Genomic DNA, 27790 nt, shown 5'->3' on the forward strand with positions numbered 1-27790 from the left:
GCCTACTCTTAAGTACTAGGAGAAAGCAGCCAAACCACATCTTTTTTAACTGGTATGGTTTTTAGACGTTCTTTATCTTAAAAAAGAATTTGGACAAAAATAAGAACTTAAGTGTCTGTGTTTGTGTGTGTGTGTATGTGTAATCTGTGTGTTCAAGAATTTCTTGAAATAATTAAAGGAATGAAAACCAATGTCTCTTGAGTGACTTAAAGCCAAAGCAGAAGTGTTGAAATTCAGAAATAAAAATATGATCCCTGGTTTTCTTTGCACATTCTTTCAGAAATACTGAAATTGAAAAAAATGTTTTGTGGCCTTCCTTTGTTCAGGGTCATGTTTTTGTTCCTGGGCAGTGTTGAACTTCTCTATCACGAGGGGACCAACCTTTTTGTACTCTTTTTATCTGGCATTTAGAAGCAGCTGACCCCTGTGCCCTGCCAGGAATCTCTTCCATCTGAGTGTTCCCATGACCTTTCTGTCATCCCCTTTCCTACATGTCCCGGCTCTTTTTATCACCATTGTATGCACTGTGCTCTGTCGTGCCCTTTTCTCCATGTCCCTATCACTCTCTGCATCTCCCTTAGAGTCTATCAGGTTCCATAGAGAATATTTTTGCTGTTAGATATGGAAGAATCCATAGAACCCCAAAGCTCTTACACCAGTGGTTTTCATTCTTTTTTTCCTTTACTTACATACCATGGAAAATAATTTCGAAAACTATGAGCTCCTTTGAACATTTTTATGTTGACTATAAAAATTTTTCACTTATCAAAGGATGTAGTTTTTGATGTATTTTAAATATGGACATTTAAAGATGAAAGTATCCATCTTTAAAAAGATGTTTCAAATATTATCTCAATATCTTAGTGATTTAGTAATCCACCATGAATCATTTAAAAATGTATGAACAACTCATTTTTAACAGTTGGAAATTTCATATGATTTCTTTTTCATCTTGAACTTGTATTTCCATGTCATTTTCTCTATAGAATTTTATCCTAATGTAATATATTTCTAAGTCATTTGTCATACCATCATACTTCCATTTTATGAAAATATGGATCTAAGTTTAATTTAATTTTTATTTCTTACAATTATAAATCTCTAAATGTTAAAAGTAAATTCTGGATTGATAAATCATTATTATTATCATTAACCCTCAGTTGATCAAAACAACACAAACATATTAAGATTTTAATGGATAATTAGTCAACAGAGAAGTGGAGTAATTTTTAGAAAAACATTTCTTACTGGATGCTTCTGTGGCTGAATTTTTTTTTTTCAGATTTTTATTTATTTGACAGACAGATCACAAGTAGGCAGAAAGAGAGAGGAGGAGGAGGCAGGCTCCCTGCTGAGCAGAGAGCCCCATGTGAGGCTCGATCCCAGGACCCTGAGATCATGACCCGAGCCAAAGGCAGAGGCTTTAACCACTGAGCCACCCAGGCGCCCCTCTATGGCTGAATATTACATGTTACTGGAATGAGGTGCTAGTCAACATCAAATTCCTTGTTTTTATAGATGTAAATGCTGAGGAACTTTGTTCATATAGCTACCTACATGGGAATAGGAGATTTATTATAGTAATATCACTAAATTCTATTTCATCTGATTCATATGTCAAAAAATCTCCAATGGATTTATCATCCAAATCCATTCCCTAATGATGAGCTACAATTCATTCTTTTTTTAAAAATTTTTTATTTTTTCAGCGTAACAGTATTCACTATTTTTGCACCACACCCAGTGCTCCATGCAATCCGTGCCCTCTCCAATAACCACCACCTGGATCCCCCAACCTCCCACCCCCCCGCCGCTTCAAAACCCTCAGATTCTTTTTTAGAGTCCATAGTCTCTCATGGTTCACCTCCCCTTCCAATTTCCCTCAACTCCCTTCTCCTCTCCATCTCCCCTTGTCCTCCATGCTACTTGTTATGCTCCACAAATAAGTGAAACCATATGATAATTGACTTTCTCTGCTTGACTTATTTCACTCAGCATAATCCCTTCTGGTCCCGTCCATGTTGCTACAAAAGTTGGGTATTCATCCTTTCTGATGGAGGCATAATACTTCATAGTGTATATGGACCACATCTTCCTTATCCATTCGTCCATTGAAGGGCATCTTGGTTCTTTCCACAGTTTGGCGACCGTAGCCATTGCTGCTATAAACATTGGGGTACAGATGGCCCTTCTTTTCACTACATCTGTATCTTTGGGGTAAATACCCAGTAGTGCAATGGCAGGGTCATAGGGAAGCTCTATTTTTAATTTCTTGAGGCATCTCCACACTGTTCTCCAAAGTGGCTGCACCAACTTGCATTCCCACCAACAGTGTAAGAGAGTTCCCCTTTCTCCACATCCTCTCCAACACATGTTGTTTCCTGTCTTGCTAATTTTGGCCATTCTAGCTGGTGTAAGGTGGTATCTCAATGTGGTTTTAATTTGAATCTTCCTGATGACTAGTGATGATGAACATTTTTTCATGTGTCTGATAGTCATTTGTATGTCTTCATTGGAGAAGTGTCTGTTCATATCTTCTGCCCATTTTTTGATATGATTGTCTGTTTTGTGTGTGTTGAGTTTCAGGAGTTCTTTATAGATCCTGGATATCAACCTTTTGTCTGTACTGTCATTTGCAAATATCTTCTCCCATTCCGTAGGTTGCCTCTTTGTTTTGTTGACTGTTTCCTTTGCTGTGCAGAAGCTTTTGATCTTGATGAAGTCCCAAAAGTTCATCTTCGCTTTTGTTTCCTTTGCCTTTGGAGACATATCTTGAAAGAAGTTGCTGTGGCTGATATCGAAGAGGTTACTGCCTATGTTCTCCTCTAGGATTCTGATGGATTCCTGTCTCACGTTGAGGTCTTTTATCCATTTTGAGTTTATCTTTGTGTACGGTGTAAGAGAATGGTCGAGTTTCATTCTTCTGCATATAGCTGTCCAGTTTTCCCAGCACCATTTATTGAAGAGACTGTCTTTTTTCCACTGTATATTTTTTCCTGTTTTGTCGAAGATTATTTGATCATAGAGTTGAGGGTCCATATCTGGGCTCTCTACTCTGTTCCACTGGTCTATGTGTCTGTTTTTATGCCAGTACCATGCTGTCTTGGTGATCACGGCTTTGTAGTAAAGCTTGAAATCAGGTAATGTGATGCCCTCAGTTTTATTTTTGTTTTTCAACATTTCCTTAGTGATTCGGGGTCTCTTCTGATTCCATACAAATTTTAGGATTATTTGCTCCAGCTCTTTGAAAAAAACACCGGTGGAATTTTGATCGGAATGACATTCTTGTTCTACTTCTGCTTTGTTGACAGAAAGGAATTGAAATCCTTTGATTTGCAAAAGAGCTTCTCACCCTGAGAGAAGCTTCTCACTTCTATAGTTTCTGGGAAGTATACCAAAAAGACTTTGCCAGACATACAAATGACTTTTAATTATATCTGCTGTTAAAGAACAGCATTTCCATTTGGTGGCACCGGATTAAACCTGGTGCATTCAGGAGCCTTGGGAAAATAAATCTGTGATTCATTTCAGAACACCTTTTCTGATTCCTTTGACCTCATTGCATTCTGTATACCCCTCGAAAGAAGGAGTGATCTTTACTTTATGGTTTTAATTTATTGCATGCCTTTCTCACATTTACATCTCTATGCATGGAACTCTAATATATGTGGAATGAAAGATTCCCCAGCTGTCCTTTTCCCTCTGAACTATTGTTTTTTTAGCTTCTCTTTTGATTTAAATATATTTTTGTCAGGATGTTGTATGTCCTTCATGTGACCTTGATGGCAAAGCTAGACATCATTGTCAAGCAAGTCAGTCAAATCAGACTCACTTTCTATCAGAAGTGGTCTGATTTAATTTCTTTTCAGTTCATGTCACGTGTCAGTACACATGCGCGTGACCACCTTCACTCTCTATGATCACGACAGATGGCCAGCCAGGTAGGACGAAGTATGTGCCTTGCCAGCTGTCTGCTGTACCTTTATGCTCATCCCTGTGCTCCCCTGGGTCTCTCCCTCAGAGCCTGTCTTTTTGACGGAGTCTAAGCACTGAGGAGGCATGGTGCTAGTAGGAACTGTCAAACATGTGTGATAGCTGTAGAGTGAGAGCCAGAAGTCCTCACTGTGCCCCTAGTAGAAATGGCCACAGGACAGGGCAGATTCCAGGCTGTGCTGCAGGTTATGAAACCTGGAATAAAGGCAGCAGCCTCACCCCCGGGGTCTTTTTTGCCCCTATGGTGCCCTGGGATAGGTCTTTCATGTCAGCCTCATGCATGTCCAGGGGTGGGTTGGCATGCCTTTTTCTGAGAAGTGGGAGAAAGGTAACTGTGAAGGAAAAGGGGGGGCATGGAGCCACTGCCTCACACCTCAGCCATGTTCAGCAATTCTTTGAAACCTACTTTCAAGACTGCTGCTCTAATCCAGCCCTGAATTATCTGTTGACAAGATCATTTTGAGGGAAAGAATGATGAAAACTAGGATTGCCTTACCTTATCTTTTCCTTCTGGTCTGAGGGGTTAGATGCCCAAGAAATATCAGAAGTCCAGAGTAGTGGAAGGTCATTTCATAAGTAGGCTGACTGTGATTATCTTTAGCCTGTGGTGAACCCCTTCTTGCAAGGGAATCATTCTTTGGTCTCTAGTTTGGTAACCAGGGCTCTGGGACTGACCTGAGGCTCTTGAGTGCCATTAGTTAGCTTTATAGTTATGTGATCTCCTGGGTCATAATTTCCTGTAAATGGACAGCGATCATAACTGTCATATTAGTAGATCATTGTCGTGAGGCAATAGGGAGATGTCTTGACCTTACACACAGTAAGCAGTCAGTCAGTGCCCACAATCTCTGCTTTTGTACCTGTTAACAGGTACTTGAGTCCCTTAGCGCTGACATCTGGGACTCCCCTGAGCCATTCCGCCCCAGGACCTCAGGCAAGGAGAAGCTATCCCCTGCCTTGGCACTGTGGCTAGGTATTGCAGATGCGTAACTCCCACTGCCTGAGAGACATTCCATATGGCAGTCCCACTAATCCCTCAGGACTGTTATGTCTAAATTGGAAGCCGCCATCTTTCCTCTCCTGTCTACTTCCTCATCCCGTATTTTAAGGATTTCTGGGTCCCCGGCCAGCAGCCCAGGAGTCCTGTGATTAATGTCTTAGGTCCCATCTCTCCCCTATATGCTTGGTATCCCTTCCTCCGTTGTCATGACTCTCAGCTCATATTCCCTCACTTGGTCTGTAACCACGGGCCCTTTTCTACCTTCCTGCTTCCAACTCTGTTCTTACTTTTCCTCCACTTTGCTACCAGAAGGAACATTGTGAAACACAAGTCAACTAGCACCCCTCCTGCTCAAACTGTCCTTCTCCAGTGGTTTCCGCTCACCCACAAGGGACAGTGAACCCTAGGCGTGGCGTGAAGCCATTCCCTTGGATCCTTTCTAAGCCTTCCCTGCCAGTCCTCCCCTGCCTCCTGCTGTGTGCTCCCACAGTCCTGAGTTGCTCCCGGTCCTGAAAGGCCAGGCCTCTGCTCTGTCACACTGCAGCTGATGCACCAACCTTATCGTCAGTGCTCTTCCTTATTGCCTGTGCCAGCCCAGAGTCTGCCTCTTAGGTGGTACTTCCCCAGATTCCCCACATTTCATCCATTCTGATAGACTGTTCCCCACCTATAATATCTCTGAAATCAAGACAGGCAATGGCTTCTCAACATTTAATTGGCAGCTTTTTTTCCTTCCTAAGTGGGCAAATAGAATAAAATCAGTGGCATTAAATTCAACGCAGTTTGTATAGACCTCCTCTCTTGTGGAGTTCATTTTTTTATGGTTTGTAAGTAAAGAAATAGTGGGTGAATGTAGCCACTAAATTCCATGTTGCTTTATATAGGGACTGTTTTCCTCATTTTGCATTCTCTGTACCAAGCACAGAGGCTAGCACATCTTAGAAACTTAAAAAGAAAATGGATTGAATGAATGAAGTAATAAAAGAGTGAAGGCATGGAGTCACTCTTGGGCAGACATGCTGGGGCATCGTGACAGTCTATCTGACAAGGTGGCTTTCTAGTTTATGCTGCAACGTAGGGATATAGGTTTTTGAGGCCCGGGCAGTGTATTTGGACTTCCCTCTCCCAGGTCTGAGCTTGACGTGGCCATCCCACCCTCAGGACAGCTCTCCTGTCTCTGCAGTCATCTATTGAGCTGCACAAGGCGGGGTGTTGGAGGGTCTCTTGGCCATGCTAAGCCCTGTAAATTAAATGGTCCAGGGAGGTCTTTTTTGGGCTCTGTGGCCCACTTTTCTTGGAAGCATTGCCTTGCCCCAGTGTCTGATCCCTTGAGCCTTCTATTCTGGAAGAAGCTGCTTGCACAGTATAGACTCTACTGAAATCAAATGAGACCCAGGATATCAGTTTTTCCTCAATGTGTCTTGCATTCTGTTGTCTCTCTTGACCTATGCTTTCTCAGTTTAAGTTGTCAGAAAACTGCTCAGTGAGCAGAAACCCAGAGGCAAGGCTTGGGGTAGTCATTCATCCCACTCCCACCCTGCCGCTGGGAGTGGGGGGCAGGTGAGGGCAGGGCTTTTTGTCCTCTCCACCACAGCTGTGTTCTGCTGTTCGCTAGCACCCTCTGGTTTGGTACTTGGAGTGATAAACTCTTACTTTTCTGCAGCTTCTTTCAAGTCCCCCTTTTTTTTTTTTTAAAGATTTTATTTATTTATTTGACAGAGATCACAAGTAGCCAGAGAGGCAGGCAGAGAGAGAGGGAGGAGGAAGCAGGCTCCCTGCAGAGCAGAGAGCCCGACGTGGGGCTCGATCCCAGGACCCTGGGATCATGACCCGAGCCGAAGGCAGAGGCTTTAACCCACTGAGCCACCCAGGCGCCCCTCAAGTCCCCTTTTTAAACTGTGCGGACTTTCAGTCTCCCTTCTACTTTTCACAGTGTCTCATGTCTATAGCCTACCTTACACGGTTGATGTCTGTGGTCAGCTCCTCTGCGAAATCAGGGAAGCAACTGAATTTCATTGAGAAGTCTGAGTCAGTCACCATGTAAGAACAACTAATGCCTTGGAAAGATTTCCTGAAGATAGTCATGTATTTTTTTTTTAATCTTATTTATTTATTTGACAGAGAGAGAGATCACAAGCAGGCAGAGAGGCAGGCAGAGAGAGGGTGGGAAGCAGGCTCCCCGCTGACCAGAGAGCCTGATTTGGGGCTCGATCCTAGGACCCTGCCGAAGGGAGAGGCTTTAACCCACTGAGCCACCGAGGTGCCCTAGGATAGTCATGTATTAAAGCACACCCTTCCGAATCAACCTGTTGGAGCTTTGATCCTGCATCCCTCACAGTCTATATGATTCCACCTGATCCGCGTGGTGTTCCTGAACCACAGTAGACTAGAGTTAGTGCCTCCTCATGACATTGTCAGGAAGACCAGCTATGTAATCTGTCAGAGCTCTGGGCGCAGAATCTAAGACAGCAAAGGCTCTCAGTAAGTGCAGTCCTTATTCTGGGGTGGAAGTACTCATTTGCTTTCTTGGACTGAGGCTCTTCCCTGACCTCGGTCTCTGAGGTATGGGTCTTTCTTTATGCCGACTGCAGCACTTCACACTGAACCCTGGGTCTGACTGGGGGGAGATGTGACGCCGACCAGTGGAAGAGGAAAGAATGGCCTCTGGGCTCTGCTGTGCCCAGACCCATTGTCTTCTGTCCATGTTTCTTGATAGAGAAACCCTCTCATTTAAGAGTTGCTTCCACACGCCTTGGAAGCAAACCAGAAATAGGTCAGATCTGAAATGGTAGCAACCAACATTTGACAGCAGTTCTTTATAAAAGTATAGAGAGCATTCTGAATGTCACCTTAAAAAAAATCAAGTGATAACTTTTCACCATGTGCCAAAGTGGATTTCTGATGGGTTGGCTAGTTGTAGGTTAACTGTGGTGAATATAATTATAAATATTTAGAAACAGTATGAGTGAATATTATTCTCAGAATGGGGAAGGGGGCATGTATGCTTATAGGACCAATAGGAAAAATTGCCTAAAAATGAAAACTTATGTCAAAATGCATCCTAAAAATTAATCTATTAAATGGGAATAATACTGTAGTACATATGACAAAGGATTAATACCCTTATGTGTTAAAGAATCGTTGTACAACCAATGACACTGCTAACATAACAATAGAAGAGTGGGTAGCATTTCTCTTTATGTGCTTGTATATGTGCACATGTATATTTGCATGTTTATATCTTAATATATTAAAATGCAAAAGGGCATATAACACATCTGTGTACATATGCGTAGGGAAAAGACTCCCTTTGAGAGGATATACACTAAAATACTCAGTTATCTCTGGGTTGTTGAATTATATATTTTTTCTTTATGTTTCTCTGTATTTTCCTAATTTAAATTTTATTTGTATCTTTTTCCTTATACTGCTCAGTATTTTCCAGTATTTTTTATAGTAAGCATGCATTTCTCTTATAATCAGCGAAGTTCTCAAAGAATCTACTTGATTTAGGTTTCTGTGCTTCTGAGTAAGAAGACTCTTGGTGTTCACCAAGGTGAACGGAAAACATCTAAAGTTAGTTGGCAATTTATTAGATGGACACTTGATCTTTGAATGGTTTTCTCCATATGCCTGTACCTACTTCTGCCACCTGTTCTGTTCTCTGGAATCTGCTGCTCTCCACGACTGATCTGCCCTAAATGTCTTTGCAACTTTTCTTATCTTTTCATTTTTGTTTCATCTGCTTTGCTTAGTTAGATTTCACTTTAAATGTTCAGAATATCCCCTTCCTCTGTGCCCAGATTTAGAAATGAATGCAGGTCCAGGATAATTCAGAGTGGGCTGGAGTTCTTGGGAGAAGCTGCCCTCCTGCAGTGCAGGAGAGGTGCCTCGTGGGGTAGTGACGTCATCAGGACACCTCGTACGGGGCCCATTGGTGTGGGGTGAATGTGTTCCTACACTGTACAAACCTGTGTCCCGGTCACTGGTGTTCATGACTTACAGCCCTGTGAAGCTGGGAGCTTAGACAGGTTGGGACCTCAGAATATTTTTGCATTTGCCTCTGAGCTGTGTTCCCTAATGGGACTCAATGGTTGTGTTTTGAATTAACTGAATAATTGAATTCACTGAATTATTGAAAACTGTGGAAATTGTGTGGTAATCTCAAACAGATTATAAGAAAAATTAATATAATCCTTTGATTGCCTAAAGCTGTATGGTGTTCACACACCGGAAAAAAGAAAGGGAAAGAACACCTCTTCTTTTGAACCAGACTTTAGTGGTCCCGGTTGACTCTGCTATCCCAGCAATCACCTTTACATCTCAAAACCAATTCTAGAATTCTTTATATTGCTGTCAAGGCCTCCCACTTTAATAAGCTAAGTAGGTTTTCTTTGTGAAGCAGCTTAGCTCTGTTCATACAGGATCCCAATTATCTGTTGTCAGATGGAATTCATTTCATGCAGGTTCCAGGCAGTGGCCACACTGCCCTTGGAGGGAGGCTATAGCAGAGGATGGAGTCTGGGAAACCCGGCAAGCCATCCCTAGTCTTGCCCATTTTGGTCACTCCTTGCCTGGGACTGCATGGGCTACTTCCTCATTTTAACTTTTTTTTTTTTTTTTTTTTTTTATGAATTTATTTATTTATTTGACAGACAGAGATCACAAGTATGCAGAGAGGCAGGCAGAGAGAGGAGGAAGCAGGCTCCCTGCTGATGCGGGGCTGGATCCCAGGACCCTGGGATCATGACCTGAGCTGAAGGCAGAGGTTTTAACCCACTGAACCACCCAGGCACCCCACTTCCTCATTTTCAAAGGAAGGATGTTGGATTGCCTGTTTTAGTCCCCTCATTTTGTGTCAGATAGTGGCTGATGCCAGTCATTGGAAAGTCTATTTTAGAGATGGAACAGGGGAAACCAAGATAATTTTTTAAATGCCTGTCTGTAAAAGAGGTTAGCTGTAATTGCATTTAGATTGTTAACAAATCCTCAGTAATTAGGCAGGTTGCTTGGTTTTTGTTGTTGTTTTTTTAGAAAGTTGTATTTTTTAAAAGTAAAGAAATTTTGCTTCTATGACATTGTGATAAGAGGATGTCATGTGTCAACCTAAGTGAAATTTTGGTTTCCTCAGATGGCAAACACTGCCATTTTCTCATTTTATCTGGAGAAGACTTAATGTTAACAGTAGTGTTTTTTTGTTCATTTTAGATGGCTTATTTTTAAAGCCTTAAATACATTCTCTGTTTCAGTCATTATGGAGTTATTTCAATAGCTAATTAAAAATTCTCCTACCAAACTATCATGAATGGGATCCTAAGGAGAGAGAGCTGTTACTCCTTTTCCAGGAGAGGGAGATGTATGATCCACATCAGTTTATTGTCTGTTTTCCCAACAAAGCAAAATGTATTAGTCACTCAGTTATATAGAAGCTCTGAAAACTCCAGAGAAATTTGATTGATACGTTATTAGAACTCAAAATATCCAGGTTTAAAAATGATTAAAGCTAATATCAGAAATGAATTGGTATATTGCTTACATATATTGTTTATTACATATAACAAAACGGGTAAAAGCCATTTGAATTTCAGAGCTGACTAAATGGCCTCAGTAGTTTCAAATTTATTTTAAAGACAGATTTAGATTTAAGCAATATAATTCATCTTTTTTGGTATTTGCAGTGTAAGAGATTCCACCTACTTTTTTTCTCCTCTGGAAGTGTCTTAGTCCTGGTTCCTACTAGCTTAGGGGAAAAGGAACAATTAGTTGTAAGGGCACCAGGGTATCTGAGAAACCTTATTAAGTTATTGGAAGTAAGGACTAAAAAGCCATTAGGAATAAGGAAGCACCTGCCTTCTCCTCCTCACCCTCCTGCCCTCCATTCTTCTCTGCATGGCAGCTGCGTTGGAGATCCTCAAGACAGCCTCCCTCCCCTGCCCAGGGGTGATGACTCAACAGGAGGAGCGATAGCCCTCAAAATATAGTCGTATTGATGGCTGTGGCTTATTACGAAGAATACATACAAAGCAAAATCAGTACAAGAAAAAGGTGCATGGGCGAAGTCCAGAGGAAACCAGGCACAGACTTCCAAGAGTCCTCTCCAGCTAGAATCGTGCAGGATGCACTAAGTTTCCCCAGCGACAGTCCGTGATATGCGCCAGCCAGGGAAGCTCCTTAGAGACCCAGAGCCCAGGATTTTCACTGAGGACTGGTTTAAATAGGCAAACTCTGCCAATATGTACCAAAATTAGATTCCCAGGAGGGAAGCAGGTGTTTAGCATAAACTATATTGTTTGCACAATGTAAGTAGAGTGAGCCACTTTTATCGGTTAGGGAATGGTAGGAACCCTCCCCAAATCCATATTCCCAGACATCAGCCTAGGGCCTCCCTTGCAAACAGGCCATTTCAGGGATGGCAGTCAGACCTTCTGTGTTAACTGTTTTCTGCGTAGAAGGAGATGCACTTCATCCCACCCACCCCATATCTTCAGATGAGGTGCTAGCAGTGAGGAACTAGCATCTCCAGATTCCTAAGAGAGAGAATTCACCCTGTTAGGAATGGGTATCTACTTGGATCCAGGCAGTTACGGTCAGGGTCACCTAGTATAAGCATGGATATTGGAATTGTTTTTGTTTGTGTCGGGACTGGCAGTTGGTTTGGGGATTCAGGAGACACTCCACAAGGAAGTCAGTCATAGGGATGCATGTGTGGAAAAGCCTTTCAGATACCATGTAGACAAAGGCCTGCTTAGGAGTGTCATTACACAATAATAAAGAATACAAAATAATCCCATGAACCCAGACTTCAGATTAGAATCCGCAGACTCAGTTGATCTAAGTGAAATAGGATAAGGTAGAGGTATTTACTGTATAAAAACAGTGAGTGCCTAAGATACTCTGCAATAGATTTGGATACCTTATCCTTAGGTATTTTATAATGTTTTAGGGAATTTTGTTTTTTACTCTTTAATTGGAACCAGTGGGCTTCATGGAAATGGCCTGATTTTTCCCTGAGACTTAGTTTTGTAGGAGAGGTACAAGATAGTATACTTGCTTTGGGTGGTTTGTCTTTATTTTTTTTGTTATAAACTTTCTTATTAAAACTTTCAGTCCATACTATTGAAGATTCTGATTTTCAACCCTCTCCTTCTATTTCTGAATAATGCTTATTTTTTCAGTAGTACCCATATATAAGAACTTTTAATATTCTTTGAGGCATGGATATATTTTATCTGTTGGAGGTTGGGTGATATGGGGCATTAAGGTGACCTTGGAGGCAGTTCCCATAATTGGGAGACACAAAGCCTCTGCACAAACCTATTTCTGGGATGTTCTAGGAAGGACTGTCACCTACAGAATTCGCTAGAAATCCTGTGAGGTCTACTGCCTGTGTAGAAAGTGTTTCCAGATCCCTTCAGGCAATGGGAAACCAGCATGGAAATGTCATCGTACCCCCCATGTGGTAGAGCAACCTTGAATAGATGCATGATAATTCAGTATTGAATTAATTTAAGGAAAAGATGCACGTGTGCACACACACATGCACAGAACACGTGCATGCACGCAAACTACGTATGCCAGGAAGTTAAAACCCAGTGCTTCTGCCAGACTCTCATTTTTCTTTTGTTATGGTTCACATGTGGATGATGCTTATTTGGAATTAGGTCAAAAGAAATCTTGCATCCTCCACAGTGTGAATAGCAGACACAGTCTGCTGCTGTTTTATGCTGCCTTTGGTCTGGGTGCTGGGTGCTGGTCTGGCCTTCAGTGTGGCTAGGCGGCCCCCAGTCTGTGTGCAGTGCATGTGGCCTGCAGCTGAATCCGTCTGATGACCAGGTCGAGACACCTTCTCTCAGCAGTATCCTCAGGCTGGTTTTTGCTTTGTACCTCAACCATCTCTGAGATAGCAAGAGGGGCAGCTTTCATTCCAGAGATGGTAAGACTTCTAAGGAAAAGCAAAATGTTTCCTTGTGAATTGAAGAACAGAACGTAAACTTAGGAAAACGTTTCCCTAGCCCCTCAGTCTGATCAGCTGGAGGGCTTTTGAAAACTGTTGAATCGCCTTGGGTCATGGACTGCCGAGAAAAGAAGTCCTCCTCAGAGGAGCTCGATTTTTATGCTGTTTGTATGTTTAGAATACCCTGAGGTAGCATTAGTGATTCCTGGGGACCGAGGATGTCATCTCTTTGAAACCTATCCTTCATATCTTCTACAGTGACCTACTTGATAAACGTGTCAGCTGACTAGTATCTACCCTCAAAAGTGAGTGTTCAGGAAAAAAGAGGCAAAACTCAATGATATTAGGGTATTTCAATAATGCTCTGGGTTCCCTGTCACTCTTCTACATCTTTGGGGCTAAGGACACCTGTTTTGGGAAACACGAAGGTCTGTGTGGGAAAGGCTGAGCCATGATGCAGACAGTAATAGGAGAAGTCATAGACAGGGCAGTATTTTTTTTTTTTTTAAAGATTTTATTTATTTATTTGACAGAGAGAAATCACAAGTAGGCAGAGAGGCAGGCAGAGAGAGAGGAGGAAGCAGGCTCCCCACTGAGCAGAGCCCGACGCGGGGCTCGATCCCAGGACCCTGAGATCACGACCCGAGCTGAAGGCAGCGGCCTAACCCACTGAGCCACCCAGGTGCCCCAGGGCAGTATTTTTTATTATGAGTCCTTCATGAGCCTTCATGAGCGGGAGAAGGTACAGCAGATGCCCCCCTGGAAGGGCTCGTGGACAGCAGAAGCCTGGTTTTATTCATTAGCCCCCAGCCTGGAGCATAATCGGTTTCTGCAGTGAATAACACTTCTGATGTACATTACCTGTCTTGTGTCTTCATGTGGTTGCAGGTGTTATTGTTTTTTTTTTTATATTTCAATGTTAATATATTAACAATACATTGTTATATTTTTATATTTCACCCATCCCTTTGTGGGGCAGGTGGGGTTAGAAATAGTCTTATTATTGGTTAATCATTCTAAATTAATGGATGCATACAAGTTCTATGAAATCACTATGTAATGTACTTTTTAGTTATTGGAAAGCTGTTATGCTCCGTTAATCGCGGGGGCAGTTGTTTTGTTAGGGTGCCGTAACTTAAGTGGGTGTGTATTTTGCTTTGTTAGCCAAGTTTGGATCCTCACTTGTGCAGCTCATGTAGTCTTAAATATGGTAATGGAGCATCTGGGGGCATTGGTTGGTGGAAGGATGGGGCCGTGACACCAGAGGCCCTGTCCTCAGCAACCTGCAGGGGGTTGGCGTGCAGGCGTGTAACATTTCTGTTGCATCTTTTGTTTTCACAGTGAGAGAAAAACGCAAGAGTCTCTTCATTAACCATGTAAGTGAAGCTGTCTCCTTGTGTTCTTCATAATGATGATACTGTGTAATCACCATGTCTGGAGTAGGTACAGTTGGTTCACGTATTTTGTCAAGACGTGGAAGAATGTGAAGAATGCTGTGATGTACTTACGCTCAGTTTGGTTTATAATTGGACAAGCGTGGCTTGGTATTTCCACTGTCCGAAGTGTTTTTCCCAGAAAACCCACAGTGCTCCTGTTCATGGGAAGGCGTGTGTGAACAGTACCACAGCACACACTACAGGTCCAAATGAAAGCCACTTTTAAATTTCTTATTCTTTCCTTCTCCTACCCCACCCCCAAATTACTATTTTTCTCCTTGTAGCTCACTTCTATTTGAATAAACCCATACTTGTTTCTGTGAGGTTATCTGCCTCCACACACTCTTGCTTCTTTCTCTTTAATAGGTCCAGTAGAGTCTCTTTGTTCTTTGGGTGCTCGTGAAAAGAATAAACTTGGTAACACTTTAGTTTTAAAAGGATTTGAAAAATTCAGCTCTAGGCTTTTGGCCAGTTCTAAGCAGTGTCTCTATCCCCTGCCGGCTGGGCATAAAGTGTCTCTTGGAGATACTTTGTTGTTCTTCCTTGAGCAACAGGGACAGCTGGCTGGCTCCATCTCTGCTCTGTCCGCCCTCCCACCAACACCTCCCCACCCCATGGCACCCCAACTTGCACGCCTCAGGAGTGTGGAGACCTGCCACTTTGCTCTCCCTCTCAATATATGCCTCTTCATTTAGGAAAGAAAACTGTCTCCGTGAGGTATGGAAGGATGAAGTAGGTGAATTGCCAAAATAAGTATGCTATAAATTCTCATATTGAAAAGAAGAATGAGGGGCGCCTGGGTGGCTCAGTGGGTTAAGCCGCTGCCTTCGGCTCAGGTCATGATCCCAGGTCCTGGGTTCGAGCCCCACATCGGGCTTTCTGCTCAGCAGGGAGCCTGCTTCCTCCTCTCTCTCTGCCTGCCTCTCTGCCTACTTGTGATTTCTCTCTGTCAAATAAATAAATAAAATCTTTAAAAAAAAAAAAAGAGATGAAAAGAAGAATGAGGGGTTTTTCTGAGAATTTCTAGACTGTCTGCCTTTAAGTATTTGTGGATTTTGAAATATTTGGTACTAAAGCTGTGTTGAAGAGACTTAAATCTATAATATTGCCTTCCCTGCCCTTTGGAAATCTGGACAAAATGCAATTGAAAAGAAATTCAGAAGCCGGATCCACACTCTCAAAGGGGCTCCATGCTTGGCCCTTAGGAGATCAGTAGTATCTTCTTAGGCAGAGTCAGTATATACATGCCTGTACGGTGTGTGAAGGGCCAGAGAGAGGGATCTTTAGTTTTTATTGTATTCTTTTTTTTTTTTTTTAAAGATTTTATTTATTTATTTGACAGAGAGATCACAAGCAGGCAGAGAGGCAGGCAGAGAGAGAGGAGGAAGCAGGCTCCCCGCTGAGCAGAGACCCCGACGCGGGGCTCGATCCCAGGACTCTGAGATCATGACCTGAGCCGAAGGCAGCGGCTCAACCCACTGAACCACCCAGGCGCCCCAGTTTTTATTGTATTCTTAAACCATTTGTGACCTCTTCCCTGGCCGTCTCAAATTTTGAAGCGTCACTGTATAAAGCATCTGTGAAATTAAAATTTATGTCGCAAGGGAAGCATACACCTTATTTTAAAAGGCAGTATATACCTAGACACAAAAATTTGAGTGATTTGAGCTAATTTTATAAATCCTTACTTTTCATTTCTTTGCCTGCGGGATGCTCTCGCGTACTTTCTAACTCATTAGCGCATCTGACGAGGAACTTGCAAGGAAGAGAGAAGAGCTGAAACTGCAGACAACTTACCTTTCCTGGCATTGCAGCTCTAGTAAAGGCATTTTGAAGAAAGAGGAGGCTAGGAGTTCGTCCATGTCAGCTGTTGTGATTGTGCCTAATGAGATAGAGATGTACTCTCCTCGTGCTAACCTGCAGATGTGTTTGTATATTTTCTCCCACCTAACCTCACACTTTGTGTTGTGTACAGTCCTGGCACACACTGAGTACATATCTCTTGGACTGAGAATATGGATTAGATAGTTGTTGAAATCTGCTCTTTGTACTTGTTCCTACATAGAGAACATCTCCGTGCTATCTTCCATAACAGATGACTGTGTAACAGCGTGACCCTCCAGTTCGTGAACAGACCTCTTTGCCAAATAGCATATTGGTTCTGGCTCTGCTGGGAAGAGCCATTGGAATGTGCCATTCCAACCAACTGGAATATAATTTGAGCGAAATTACTGCAGATTCAATTAGGCTAATAAACCAACTGTGCTTTTCAGGTTTTGAGACACTGGGGAGTTACAAGTTAGAGCACTAGACAGATCAGGAGCAGCAACTGAGTACTTTACCATGTCTCTTGAGTACTTTACCATGATTCTGCCAGGGTCTGTTCTAATTGATTGAACCTACTTAGTAACCATTCTGGGCAGGCACAATTTATACTTTCCATTTTATGGTTGAGGAAAGCGAGGCACAAAGAAGTTAGCCAAATAAATAGTGGACCCAGGATTGGGAACCAGGTGGTCTGGCCCCAGAACTCCCTCTTAGCTCTCATCCTGTATGTTTCTCAGAGGATGATGCCAGTTGCCATTTAGATGGAATTTGTTAAGCTTAGTTATCTAAAGTTAGAGATGACATTTATAATTAAATTTTTATAGGCTCTTTTGTAGGACTCATTTCTGAATAGGGGCCCTAACTAAAGGTTGTTGAACTGTGGAATGATGGTTATTCTTTGCCCTTGCTTATAAAACCTCTTTATTTTTTATTTATTTTACTGTGAGGGATGTTGTTTCTTTAATTTCTCTTTCATGTTTCTGAAGAACCTACTTAGTGCATGTTGCTAGGATAATCTACGAAGAGGCTACTGCTGAACAACAAGGAAAGCAGTGGCTGTAGATAAGCCATTTTTAGAACAGCAGGGGTGGTCAGCTCTACTCCACGCAATGATGACTGTGGGGAAATAGCTTCCACTAGTTGGAGGGAAATTAGGCTTTTCTGGCTTCCAGGTAGCAACACCTTAGCAAGTAACAGGAGTAGACTTTGGGAATGTCATGCAGGGAAGAGATCAGTTGAGAATGGACCACCACCCAGGCCACCCAGGCTGGAAAAGAGATGGGCCTTTAACTGTCTCAGAAGAGCCAAGACAGACATAAAAGATTAAGTAAAAGGAGGCTGTTTCTGAAAGAATTATTATAGGCTTTAAAGCTTGAAACCATTTGAAGATAAACCTCTCTACGTATTTTGATAGTTAAGTCTGGGTGAATTTTAAAGATTAATGTTCTACTCAGCATCTATCTGTGTTTTAGATGTAATTAGTATTAGCAGTTGTAGGAAAATATAGTACATTATGAAAGACACTTAGGTTTTTAAAAGAGGGTTGCGTTAAGAGCTTTGTTTAAAGTGTGTTCTTTATTCAACATTTGCTAAAGTTTTGGCTTTGCTTTTTCTTTAAGTTTAGTTATTTTAATGAATCTTTTAATTAAAATGTTAAGATCTCTCTCATAATTGTGAGTGGACTTGCAGGTGTCTGGGGTCTAGAATCACTCTTGAAACTGAGGGAAAACTTAACACCTTTTACTTCGGCCTAATTTTTCTGTGACATCCTCTTGCCACTTGGTGACAGCATACTTTAAGTGAATTGATCATTCTAAGAAGTTAAAAAGAAGAGAAATTAAAAAAAAATGTATCAGAAGTTGAATGGCTGGACTATTTTAGTCTCATGAAAAACAATTACAGTATTTATCTTAATAATGAGATAGGTGATAGTTCCAGAAACTGTGAAAGAACAAAGTAACTATAGGGTATTACATATCAGTTGAGCAATAGTCACACTGTTACCTGGACTTAGAGCCAAAAGGATTTCCTCAAGCACCTGATGATTTGGTGACCTTGAAAAACTCTGGAAGTCACAGTTCTCATGTCTTATAGAATATAGGGCATAATTCCTGGCCTACCTAACTCAAATGTTATAATGGAAAAGAAGGTGATTTGCAAACTAACTGTAACACCATATAAATATGTCAATGTTATTACTATTACTGCCTCTTGGGATATAGACAAATTCTGTTTAATTTTCCAAGTTTAGTACCAAAACCGATGAAAGCCTTTCTGGTATTTTAATTTTGGATACAGTGTTTTCATAATTGTAAAGATCAGGGTGGAATACATTCTCTTCAGCTTTATTTGGGGATACTGCTGTGTAGAGAGTTGATGGTCTTCTTAAATAGTTAAATTCTGAATTGATTTCTGCCAGCTAGTGTTGAGTGGGATAGGAGTAGATTCCTTCTCAAACGGTGTCTATTCTATTATTGTCTCCATCTGTTAAGCCATAAAAGTCCAAGAATGAGGAGTGAGTTTGATCCAGGAACTGAAATTTCTAAAACTAAAACTTGCTTTGCCTCTTTGGGAAATTTGCTCGTAATAGGACACAAATTTATTGAGTAAATGCTATGTTAGCATCAATACAATATGCTTGGACAGTGTGAAGAAAGCTTCACTAAGATTTTAATCTCAGTAAGATTTTAAAAGTTCAGGAAGATTAAAAGATCCAACCTATATTTTGAAATAATTTCAAATTTATAGGAAAGTTGTAGTAATACAAGCGTATAGGATTTTCACAGCTTACTAAGGGAAGCTTAGTTAACTCTGGTTTTCACACGCTCACTCTGCTTGACACAGGATATTGAAAGAGGGGGCTTTCAATAACTTTGTTATTTTATCTCAGTTTTTTTTTTAAAGAGTATCAAGAAATGATAATGGTGTACACACTGATAATGTTGATACAGATGAGAAGTTGGTATAAGGTGTCAGGTCCTAAAGCGTCTTGGTTATGTCTATGAAACACTTGTTTCTTTCCTATTTCCTCCTCACCCACCCTTCACTTTCTTCATTCGGTCACTCATTACGTGCACAAATAAAGGGTGGCTGGTAAAATGTGATGGGGTCTGCAAGTACAGGATAACTAACAGGTGAAACTGCTTCTCTGGTGCCTTCACAGGTCATTTTGAGAACTACATTGTCCTTGTTAAGACACACAAGTGAAGGAGTCACTGAACCAGTGTTAGGATTTGTCCTAGAAAATTCAGGGCAATAATGTTGGTTGGGAGTTGCCCTATTTGAAACCCTGGTCTTTGTATATGCTGTTAAGATCTCATCTGTGAATAAGCCAGCACAAATTCTTGACCATGGCTGTCTGTTTTTCACATTGTTTAGACACTCCTGTAGGGGTGGAAGGAGCTGTTCTTACATGATTTCAGTCTGTGACTTCCCAGTTCCTTTGTTGTCATTTACTAAGGGTAGATGGGGCATAGCTGTTCCTTACATAAGCTGGACAGGCACCCTCTTTACTACTACCATTTTATTTTTCACGTTTTGCTCTTAACCTCACTTTCAATTTCATCACCTCACTTAGGGATTTCTAGAGTAGAGAAAGCAAAGAAAAAATAGAAGGCTGAAAAAGAGTATAGAGTTGGCCAGAAAAGCCCTTTAAGAAGCAGACTGTCTTGCCCCTTACCCTGTAAGCCAAGGCTCCCACCCTGGCATCTCTGCGTTACAGTCTGTTCTTTTACTTTATATAAACATTGTTATATATATGTATGTTACATAAAGTTATATGTGTAGTCATATAAACATGGAACTTTTTACACATGTATATATTTAACTTTTTCTGGAAAAATTTCAAACTTAAAGAAGTTGTAATAATAATAGTACAACAAATTCCTATATACCCTTTACCTAGATTTACCACTTTTAAGCCAGTGTTTTTTCACTTTCTGCCCATCCTGTGATCATTAGCCTATGTATTTTCTTCTGAAATGTTAGGGAGTACATCATTCCCTTTACATCCTACTACTCCACTGTGTATTTCCTAAGAACAAGGCTATTCTCTGTATAACTACAATATTGTTATCAAAGTCAAGAATTTAACATTGGTAGAATTCTATTTAATTAACTGTCCATAATCCAACTGTGTTAAGTGGCCTCATAATGTCCTGTGTAGCATGTTTTTCTCTGGTACTGCTTTCAATCCGGGATCACGCATGGCATTTAATGAGTATGCCCTCTCAGTGTCCTTTAATCTGGAGAGATCCTTAGCCTTTCTTTGTCTTCCATGACACTGACATTGTTGAAGAATACAGGGCCAGGCGTTTTTTTGTTTGGTTGTTTTTTAAAAGATAGATAGATTGATTGATTGATTGATTTCAGGAGGGGGTAGAGGGAGGGAAGCTTCCAGCAGACTCTCCACTCAGTATGGAGCCCAACACAGGACTCATTCTCACGACCCGACCCAGGAGCTTATGACCTGAGCTGAAACCAGGAGTCAGACGCTTAACTGATTAGGCCACCTAGGTGCCCCAGTTTTTTTTTTTTTTAAACAAAATGCTTCTCATTTTGGATTTGAGTGAAGGATTTAGGAAAGCATTTGCAGCCAGAATTCTTCATGGAATGCTCCCTTGCTCTTCTTAGTGCCTCAAATCTGGAGACACGATATCTTTCTGACTTCATTGGTGATGTTGATTTTGATCACCCTGCCAGGTGCTATCCAGATTCTCTACCCAGTACTTAATGCCTTCCCCCTGCCAACCAATAAGCAGTCTTTTGGCCATACAGATATCCTGCTGCCTATCTCCAACCCCAGATTTAGCCTCTGTTGATCATTCTTGCTTGAACCAGTCTTTATATTTTGGTTGCAGAATGCTGTTTTCTAGCTCCATTGCTTCCTTCCCATGTGGCAGTCATCATTCTGCTCTCAGTGGAACCCTTTCTTCCCATCCACCCCATTCTACCATCCATCCATCTTTAGTGTTCTGGATTTCTGTTTTTTCAATGATTTATGGCCATTCTTGTCCTTAATTATTTTGATGCTCACATTTCCCTTGATTTGTCTAGTGGCAGTCTTTTCAAACTGGCTCTGTGTTCTTGTGGCATGCCCCAGCTTTTTTTTTTTTTTTTTTTTTTTTTTTGAGCACTCTCTTGCTTTTTGGCACACTAAGATATTTTAGGCTCACCTTGTACCTCCCTGGGTCAGCCCTGAAATCAGCCATTTCTCTAGGGAGCCCTGATTTTTTTTTTTTTTCCCCCGCTGTGGTGACAAGACTATTAGAAACCCAGATCTAGACTTCATATGTACTTGCTGCTGGACATCAGTGTTTCTCACTGGCCCATTCAGCAAACAGCAAAGAGACGTTTAGAAATCATTCCTGTTGATATTTTAATTTCCAGTTCTATTCCATCCCATCAGGTGTTTTCTTGCTTTTGGTTTTTAACTATTTTTTCCTTCTATGAAAAATATATTTTAAAAAAACTTTATTGAAATATAATTTACATACCACAAAATTCACCCTTTTAAAGTATACAATTTAATGGTTTTTAGTATATTCATAAAGTTGTGCAACCATCACCACAGTCAGTTTTTAGAATGTACTCATTACCCCAAAAAGAAACCTTGTATTCATTAGCAGTCATTCTCTGTTCTTCATCTCCCCCCAGCTCCTGGCAACCACTACTCTGCTTCCTGCCTCTACAGATTTGTCTTTTCTGGAAATTTCATATAAATCTCATCATACATTATGTAGCCTTTTGTGACAGACTTCTTTCTTTAGCATGTTTTCAGGGTGAATCCATATTGACTTAGTTTATGTTAGAAATCTGTTCCTTTTTATGGCAAATACTGTTCCATCATGTGGCTCGGCCATATTTTATCTATCTGTTCATCAGTTGATGGACATTTGAGTGGTTTCCACCTTTTTGCTATTAGGAATAATGCTGCTGTGGACATTCTTGTACAGGTTTTTGTGTGGACATGTATTTTCATTTCTCCTGGGCATATACCTGGAGTAGAACTGCTGGGATATATGACCTTTCTATATTTAACATTTTGAGGAATTGCCGAACTGTTTTTCAGAGTAGTTAGTCTTTGGCTTTTCATATTGTAGCTGCAGTCCTATGAATTCAGTTTTAAACTCTGATCAACAATTTTCTTGCTTTTGGTTTTTAACTATTTTTTCCTTCTATGAAAAATATATCTCAACTCTTATTTTTTTCTTCAAATCACAACTCTTATTTTTTTTCTTTACTTCCTTCTTTTATTTTTTAAACTTTTCCCAAGAGAAGAAATGACCTTCTGGAACCAGAAACATTTTTACCAATATACTATAACTGCATTCATTAGGAATTTTGAACGGATGATGCTTCAGAACAGGTTGGTGTAGCAAGAACACTTTATTAGGAGTTAGGTGGCCTGAAGTCTAATTGTTCTACACAGTGCCACTTCGTGATGCCCGGTTCCTGTATGACTTGGTACAGCGCTTTGATTCTGTCACCCAAAAAGAGGAGTGCTATTGCTTACCTCCCAGAATTGTCTTGCAGGATAGTTATGAATGGCAGTGGAGATAGGATATGTGTGGGCCCTTAAACATTTGCATTGTGCATATTTGAGCTTCTGCAACAGTTTCCTAATTATGTAGAAGAGTGAGCTCAAATGAAGTGGGAAAGAAACTTGAATTTCTTATATTCTGAGACAATTCTAACCTTTTTTATTTTTTTAAAGATTTGTATTTATTTGACATAGAGAGCAAGCGAGAAAAGGAACACAGCAGGGTGAGCAGGAGAGGGAGAAGCAGGCTTCCCCCTGAGCAGGGAGCCCAACATGGGGCTAGATCCCAGGACCCTGGGATCATGATCTGAGCCGAAGGCAGACAGTTAACAACTGAGCCACTCAGGTGCCCCAAGTCTAACCTATTTTTGAGTCTTTCTGTAAGTAAAAAATGTTAAGACCTACATTGGATAAACATCCACCCTACTTTACGCCTAGCATTTTGGGATATGCTCATTTCCCACCCCACCCTACCCCAGAAAATGTAGTGTGGACTGTATATACCATTGCATTTAAGAAATGAAGTAATAGAAAAATGTTATTTCAGAAATGAACCTCTGTTTCTTTTGTAGCTGCAGAAGGAACTCAGGTGGCAAAAAACACACCCTATGCTGGTTGCTGTGCAAAAGCCTCCTGAGGGACTGGGAGGCCCGGGGCAGCACCACATGCCCTCAGTGCTATCAGGGAAATCTCTCCACTTCAGTTGGTGTCAGGCCTAAAAGATTATATTTCTGGATTTTGCTCACAGCCAGAAATTTAATGATAAAAGGTACTTCTCATTGTAGAGTTGGTACACTGAGCCATAATAAAACCAAGCTTTGACCTGGGATTGAAGTACAATGTGAATGTAATTATTTTGTAGCGACAGCATGCATGACCCACAGTAGAGCAAGATTTGACCTCAGTGCTGGCATTTGCCCAGTTTTTGTTCTTGAAATCCAATGTTGGTTTATTTTCTTCCTTCATGAATTAATGATTTTGTCTGCTTCTGTTAATTCCATGGATGTTTGCTTTTCCTTTTAGTCTTTTAGTCTTTCAGAACTTGTAGTCGTTCCCTGCTATAAAAAATTGATCCTGCTAAAAGCTGTTCAGTCTCCCTTTTTCTTTCCACGAATGTTAGTTTAATACCTTGAGATCAAAGATGAGGGGTCTTCCTTTTGTTTGTTCTGTTCTTTTGTCCGTGTGTCTCTGCAGCCTGTGGTGGTATTGGAAGGATGCTAGTAGAGCTCTCCTTTCTCGTGGCCCTCCTCTCAGCTGTGAGTGCTTCTGCCCACTTGGATAAGTGGGTTTGTATGGACTTGGGTGTTGCAAGAATGTCCTTGTGTCCACTCCATATTGGCTGTGTGACTTGGACAAAAATACTTTCTTAATCTAATGAGGGAACTACCACACCCTGCCTTCATGGTCTTGGGAGACTATCTATACACATCGTGAGTGTTCAGGTGGTGGCAGTGCCCTTTTCCCACCTGCTCTGTGCTCTTCCCACATGTATTTTGCACACATCAGACTTTTAGTTAATTGTTAATAAAGGAATACTAGTGCAAATTTCATTTCTCTGTGCTCTGGGAAACTAGCCTTCTCAATGAAGGTCATGGTTTTAAAAAAATGAGGGAATGTTCATTTTTGGAGATTTGATTTGGTTTCCAAACTTTTACAACTTTTTTCCTCTAATGATATTACCTCATATTTTCTAATGCTTTATTTTTATTAGATCCTAACAATCCCTAAGAAATAGTAGGTCAATTTTGTCCAGCCATTGAAAATGGGAAGTTAAAACACAGAGACCAAGTGTTATTAAGTGACTTAATAATACTCATTGAGCATGTCCATGTGCTCAGCACCCACGTGTTACCCTGGGATAGCCCTCACAGCACCACAATGAGGGGTGGGTCAGCTCTGCTTAATTTACAGATGAAGGCATTGAAGCTAGGGGAAGTAAGGCATATGGTGACCTTATAATTTATTGCCCAAACTGGGACTCTATTGAATGTGAAAAGGGATGCTGTTATTGGTTACTCAAGACAACAGGGGCAAACTCGGACTGCCCCCAGGAAGCGGGGACGGGTCATCATCCTACTTAACTACCTTGCCCACGTTTACATAACTAATCCGTGACAGAGCTATATCCTGAACTCAAGGCTTTCAGACTCTAGCCATACTCTCGCTTCACCTGTACTGGAGTATCTCATACACATTAGCTCCCAGCAGGACCACAAGAGAGCTAGGATTTTGGCCCCTTTGTTTTGCCAGTCACTGTCTCACAGCAGTTTGTCCTGAGCGTGTCATTATTATTTCTCTGTCCAATGGCAAGAGCCCTTGGCTGTTTGCCAAGCTTGTTTGCCTGTTTGCCAGCTTCTTAATACATGGCACTCTCCTTTCTGCTGTTGGTAGGAAAGCATGGACTTTGGAGTCAGGCAGATGTGTTCACAAATGTGAATTCTGGTGTCTTACATTTGACCTTGGAAACATTGCTTAATTTCTCTGACCTCCTTTGACTTATCTATAAAATGAGAATCCTGCCTGCCTTGCTAGGGGTTTGTGAGCTGTAAATGAACACATGTAAAGTATCCAGAATACTACTGGCTTTTATTTAATGGCTATTAAATAAAAGTTGTTATTGTCATCATGTCACCATTTAATTATATCTAAGTGTAGTGTATGTGGAAGGAAGAAGTGAGTGGTGACCTGGGGACACGAAGAGACAACAAATGTCCCCTCCCTGCAATGGAGAATCTCCGAATCATTTAAGCAGGGAGGGGACATGATATGATTTGCTTTGTAGAAAGATCACAGTAACATCAGAGGAAGACTGGTTTGGAGATGAATGGGCCTAGAGACAGGATGGCTTCTATGGTAATGTGGGTGAGAAGTGATGGAGGCCATTCATATATACCAGTTAGTGGCTGGAGGGATGTAGAGGAAAATGCTTTTGAAATGTATTTAGGAGGTGGAATCAATGCAAGGAGATCAAAGGAAAGATAAAATATTTAAGAATATTTGTGGATTTCTGGTTTTAAGTCATTATAATTGAATGGAAGAAGAGATTCATTTGTCATTTGAGGTGCGTATGAGGAACATTTAGGTGGAGAGTTCATTCCAATTTTAGTATATGTGCTGCCGAAGCGAGCACTAGGTGGAGAGTTCAGAAGAGAGGTTGGGCCAAAGAAGAGAGATTTGGGACTCAAAGGAGAGCAGAAGGAAGTTGAACTAATGGGGCTACAGGAGGACCCCCTGGGGAAGAGAGTGTACAGGGAGAGGAAAAGACTATCACCTTCCAGGGAGTTGAGAGAATTGGAGTCCACAAAAAGGGACTAGGTAACCAGAAAGATAGAAGGACACTAGGAGAGAGCTCAGGCTGGAAAGCCCTCATTGCAGTAGTGGCTGGGGGGGGGGGGGTCCTTTGTGAATGGGTGTTGCATGTGGAGTGTGAGCCAACTTCTAGAAAATTTGAAGAGGGGGAGTCATTTACTAGCCCTGGCCTGGAGAATGGTAGGTCTTCCACTGGGGGTGAGGAGGGCAGTGCGTGTAGGTGTTTGGCAGGGAGGAAGAAGCAGTAAAGTGAGCGGATGCTGCCTGATGGCCTCTCAGTTCTCTGCAGCGCATGCTGCCTGCGGGTGCTCAGAGTGAGGCGCTGACAGAAGACCTGGGAGGGTGGGGGGTTGGGATAGTTGAGGTCCAGTGGTGGTCTTATCCCTCTACCCCATTTCTCTTTGTCTTGCACTTGGATTCTGTGTGCCTGTGTGTGTATGTGAGTGTGCATTTACATATTTTTGTATCTGACAGACATCTAACTGGAATCACAGAAAGAGATGATCTCATTATTTGGGACACATGATAGCTCTTCAATAAAATCTTCTTAAATACCTGGTCCAACAATTGTGTGTTAGTGGGTCTGGCTGTAAATAATAGGTTATTTTATACTGTGAACGTTATGTGAATAGGTGGACTAGATGATCTTCATTCCAGTTCTAAGGTTTTATGCCACGTATTTATTACTTAATTTGTAAAATATACACTATTACAAAGATAAAATTTTTTTTCTTAAAATATTTTGAATAATAGTTTAGAGCATTTATTTCCTTACAGTCCTTAATTGGGCTTCTTGCTAATTGGACTGTTCTCTGCTCCCCCTCCACGCAGTTTATGTAATTTCACCAAGACTGGCCTTCTTGGTACCATCTGTCTGAGCCAGCCAATGAAACTGTTGTGCCCTTCCTTTTCCAGTAAAACATTGTCTTAGGTATTTTGTTCTGTGTATTTCTAGTATGTTATAGACATTAGCACAAAAAAGCATTCCCATCACTTTTCTGGACATGTTTAATGTTCTTATTTAACAGGGACTGGTAATGCTTCTCACTCACTGGCCATGTTCTGAGGGCATTATAAATACGACCTCATTTCCTCCTCATTATGACCCTGGGAGGTAGGGTCTGCGTCTTCATCTCCGTCTCATAGACAGGGAAGTGGAGGTGCAGAGAGGGAGGCTGAGTGACGCACCAGCTCATGGCGTGAGTTGTGGCTGAGTCCGATTCACCTGTCTTCTTGACTGCTCTTCCCCAGGGCATCATATGGCTGTGTAACTTATGAGCAAAGTAATTGGGAGATTTCAGATGTGCCAAACATACACATGTCCAAGCATATGGACTTTTCAGAATCATGGGACGACTAAATTAGTGTGGTATTATGTTAGATAATACTGAAACCGAGAACCATATATCTGGTGCACCATGCGCTCATTCAAAATACTGAACACATGAGAACACACGTTTCGGTGAAGTACGTGTGTCTCTTGCTTCAGAGGCATCGCCAACGTTTCCCGCTGTCTGTGTTGCCGGATACACATTGGTGCCGCGCGTCGGCATGTGCTCGTGCCTGGGCTGGCTCGGCCTTCCCGCTGCTACACAGAACAGTTCAAAACGGAACCCAGAGCAGGAGAGCAACCCCGGAGTCCAGAGCTTTTCTGCTGCAGGATTCTTTGAGTTTTTTAGTGACATGGGTTTATTTGAACTTTTTTTATTTGAGCTTTTTAGTGACACGGG

The 27790-nt window shown here is 41.5% G+C and overlaps 1 protein-coding gene across 2 annotated transcripts in view; it reads left to right on the forward strand.

Moving 5' to 3' along the window:
- CCNY (cyclin Y) overlaps positions 1-27790 on the forward strand; it is a 318012-nt gene that overhangs the window by 245245 nt on the left and 44977 nt on the right. For both annotated transcript variants that reach the window (XM_047739958.1, XM_047739957.1), the window contains one exon: positions 14289-14323. In XM_047739958.1, the coding sequence (XP_047595914.1) occupies positions 14289-14323 (35 nt within the window). The remainder of the gene's footprint in view (positions 1-14288; positions 14324-27790) is intronic.

This window comes from Lutra lutra, chromosome 8, assembly GCF_902655055.1.
Source record: "Lutra lutra chromosome 8, mLutLut1.2, whole genome shotgun sequence".
Classification (NCBI taxonomy): Eukaryota; Metazoa; Chordata; class Mammalia; order Carnivora; family Mustelidae; genus Lutra; species Lutra lutra.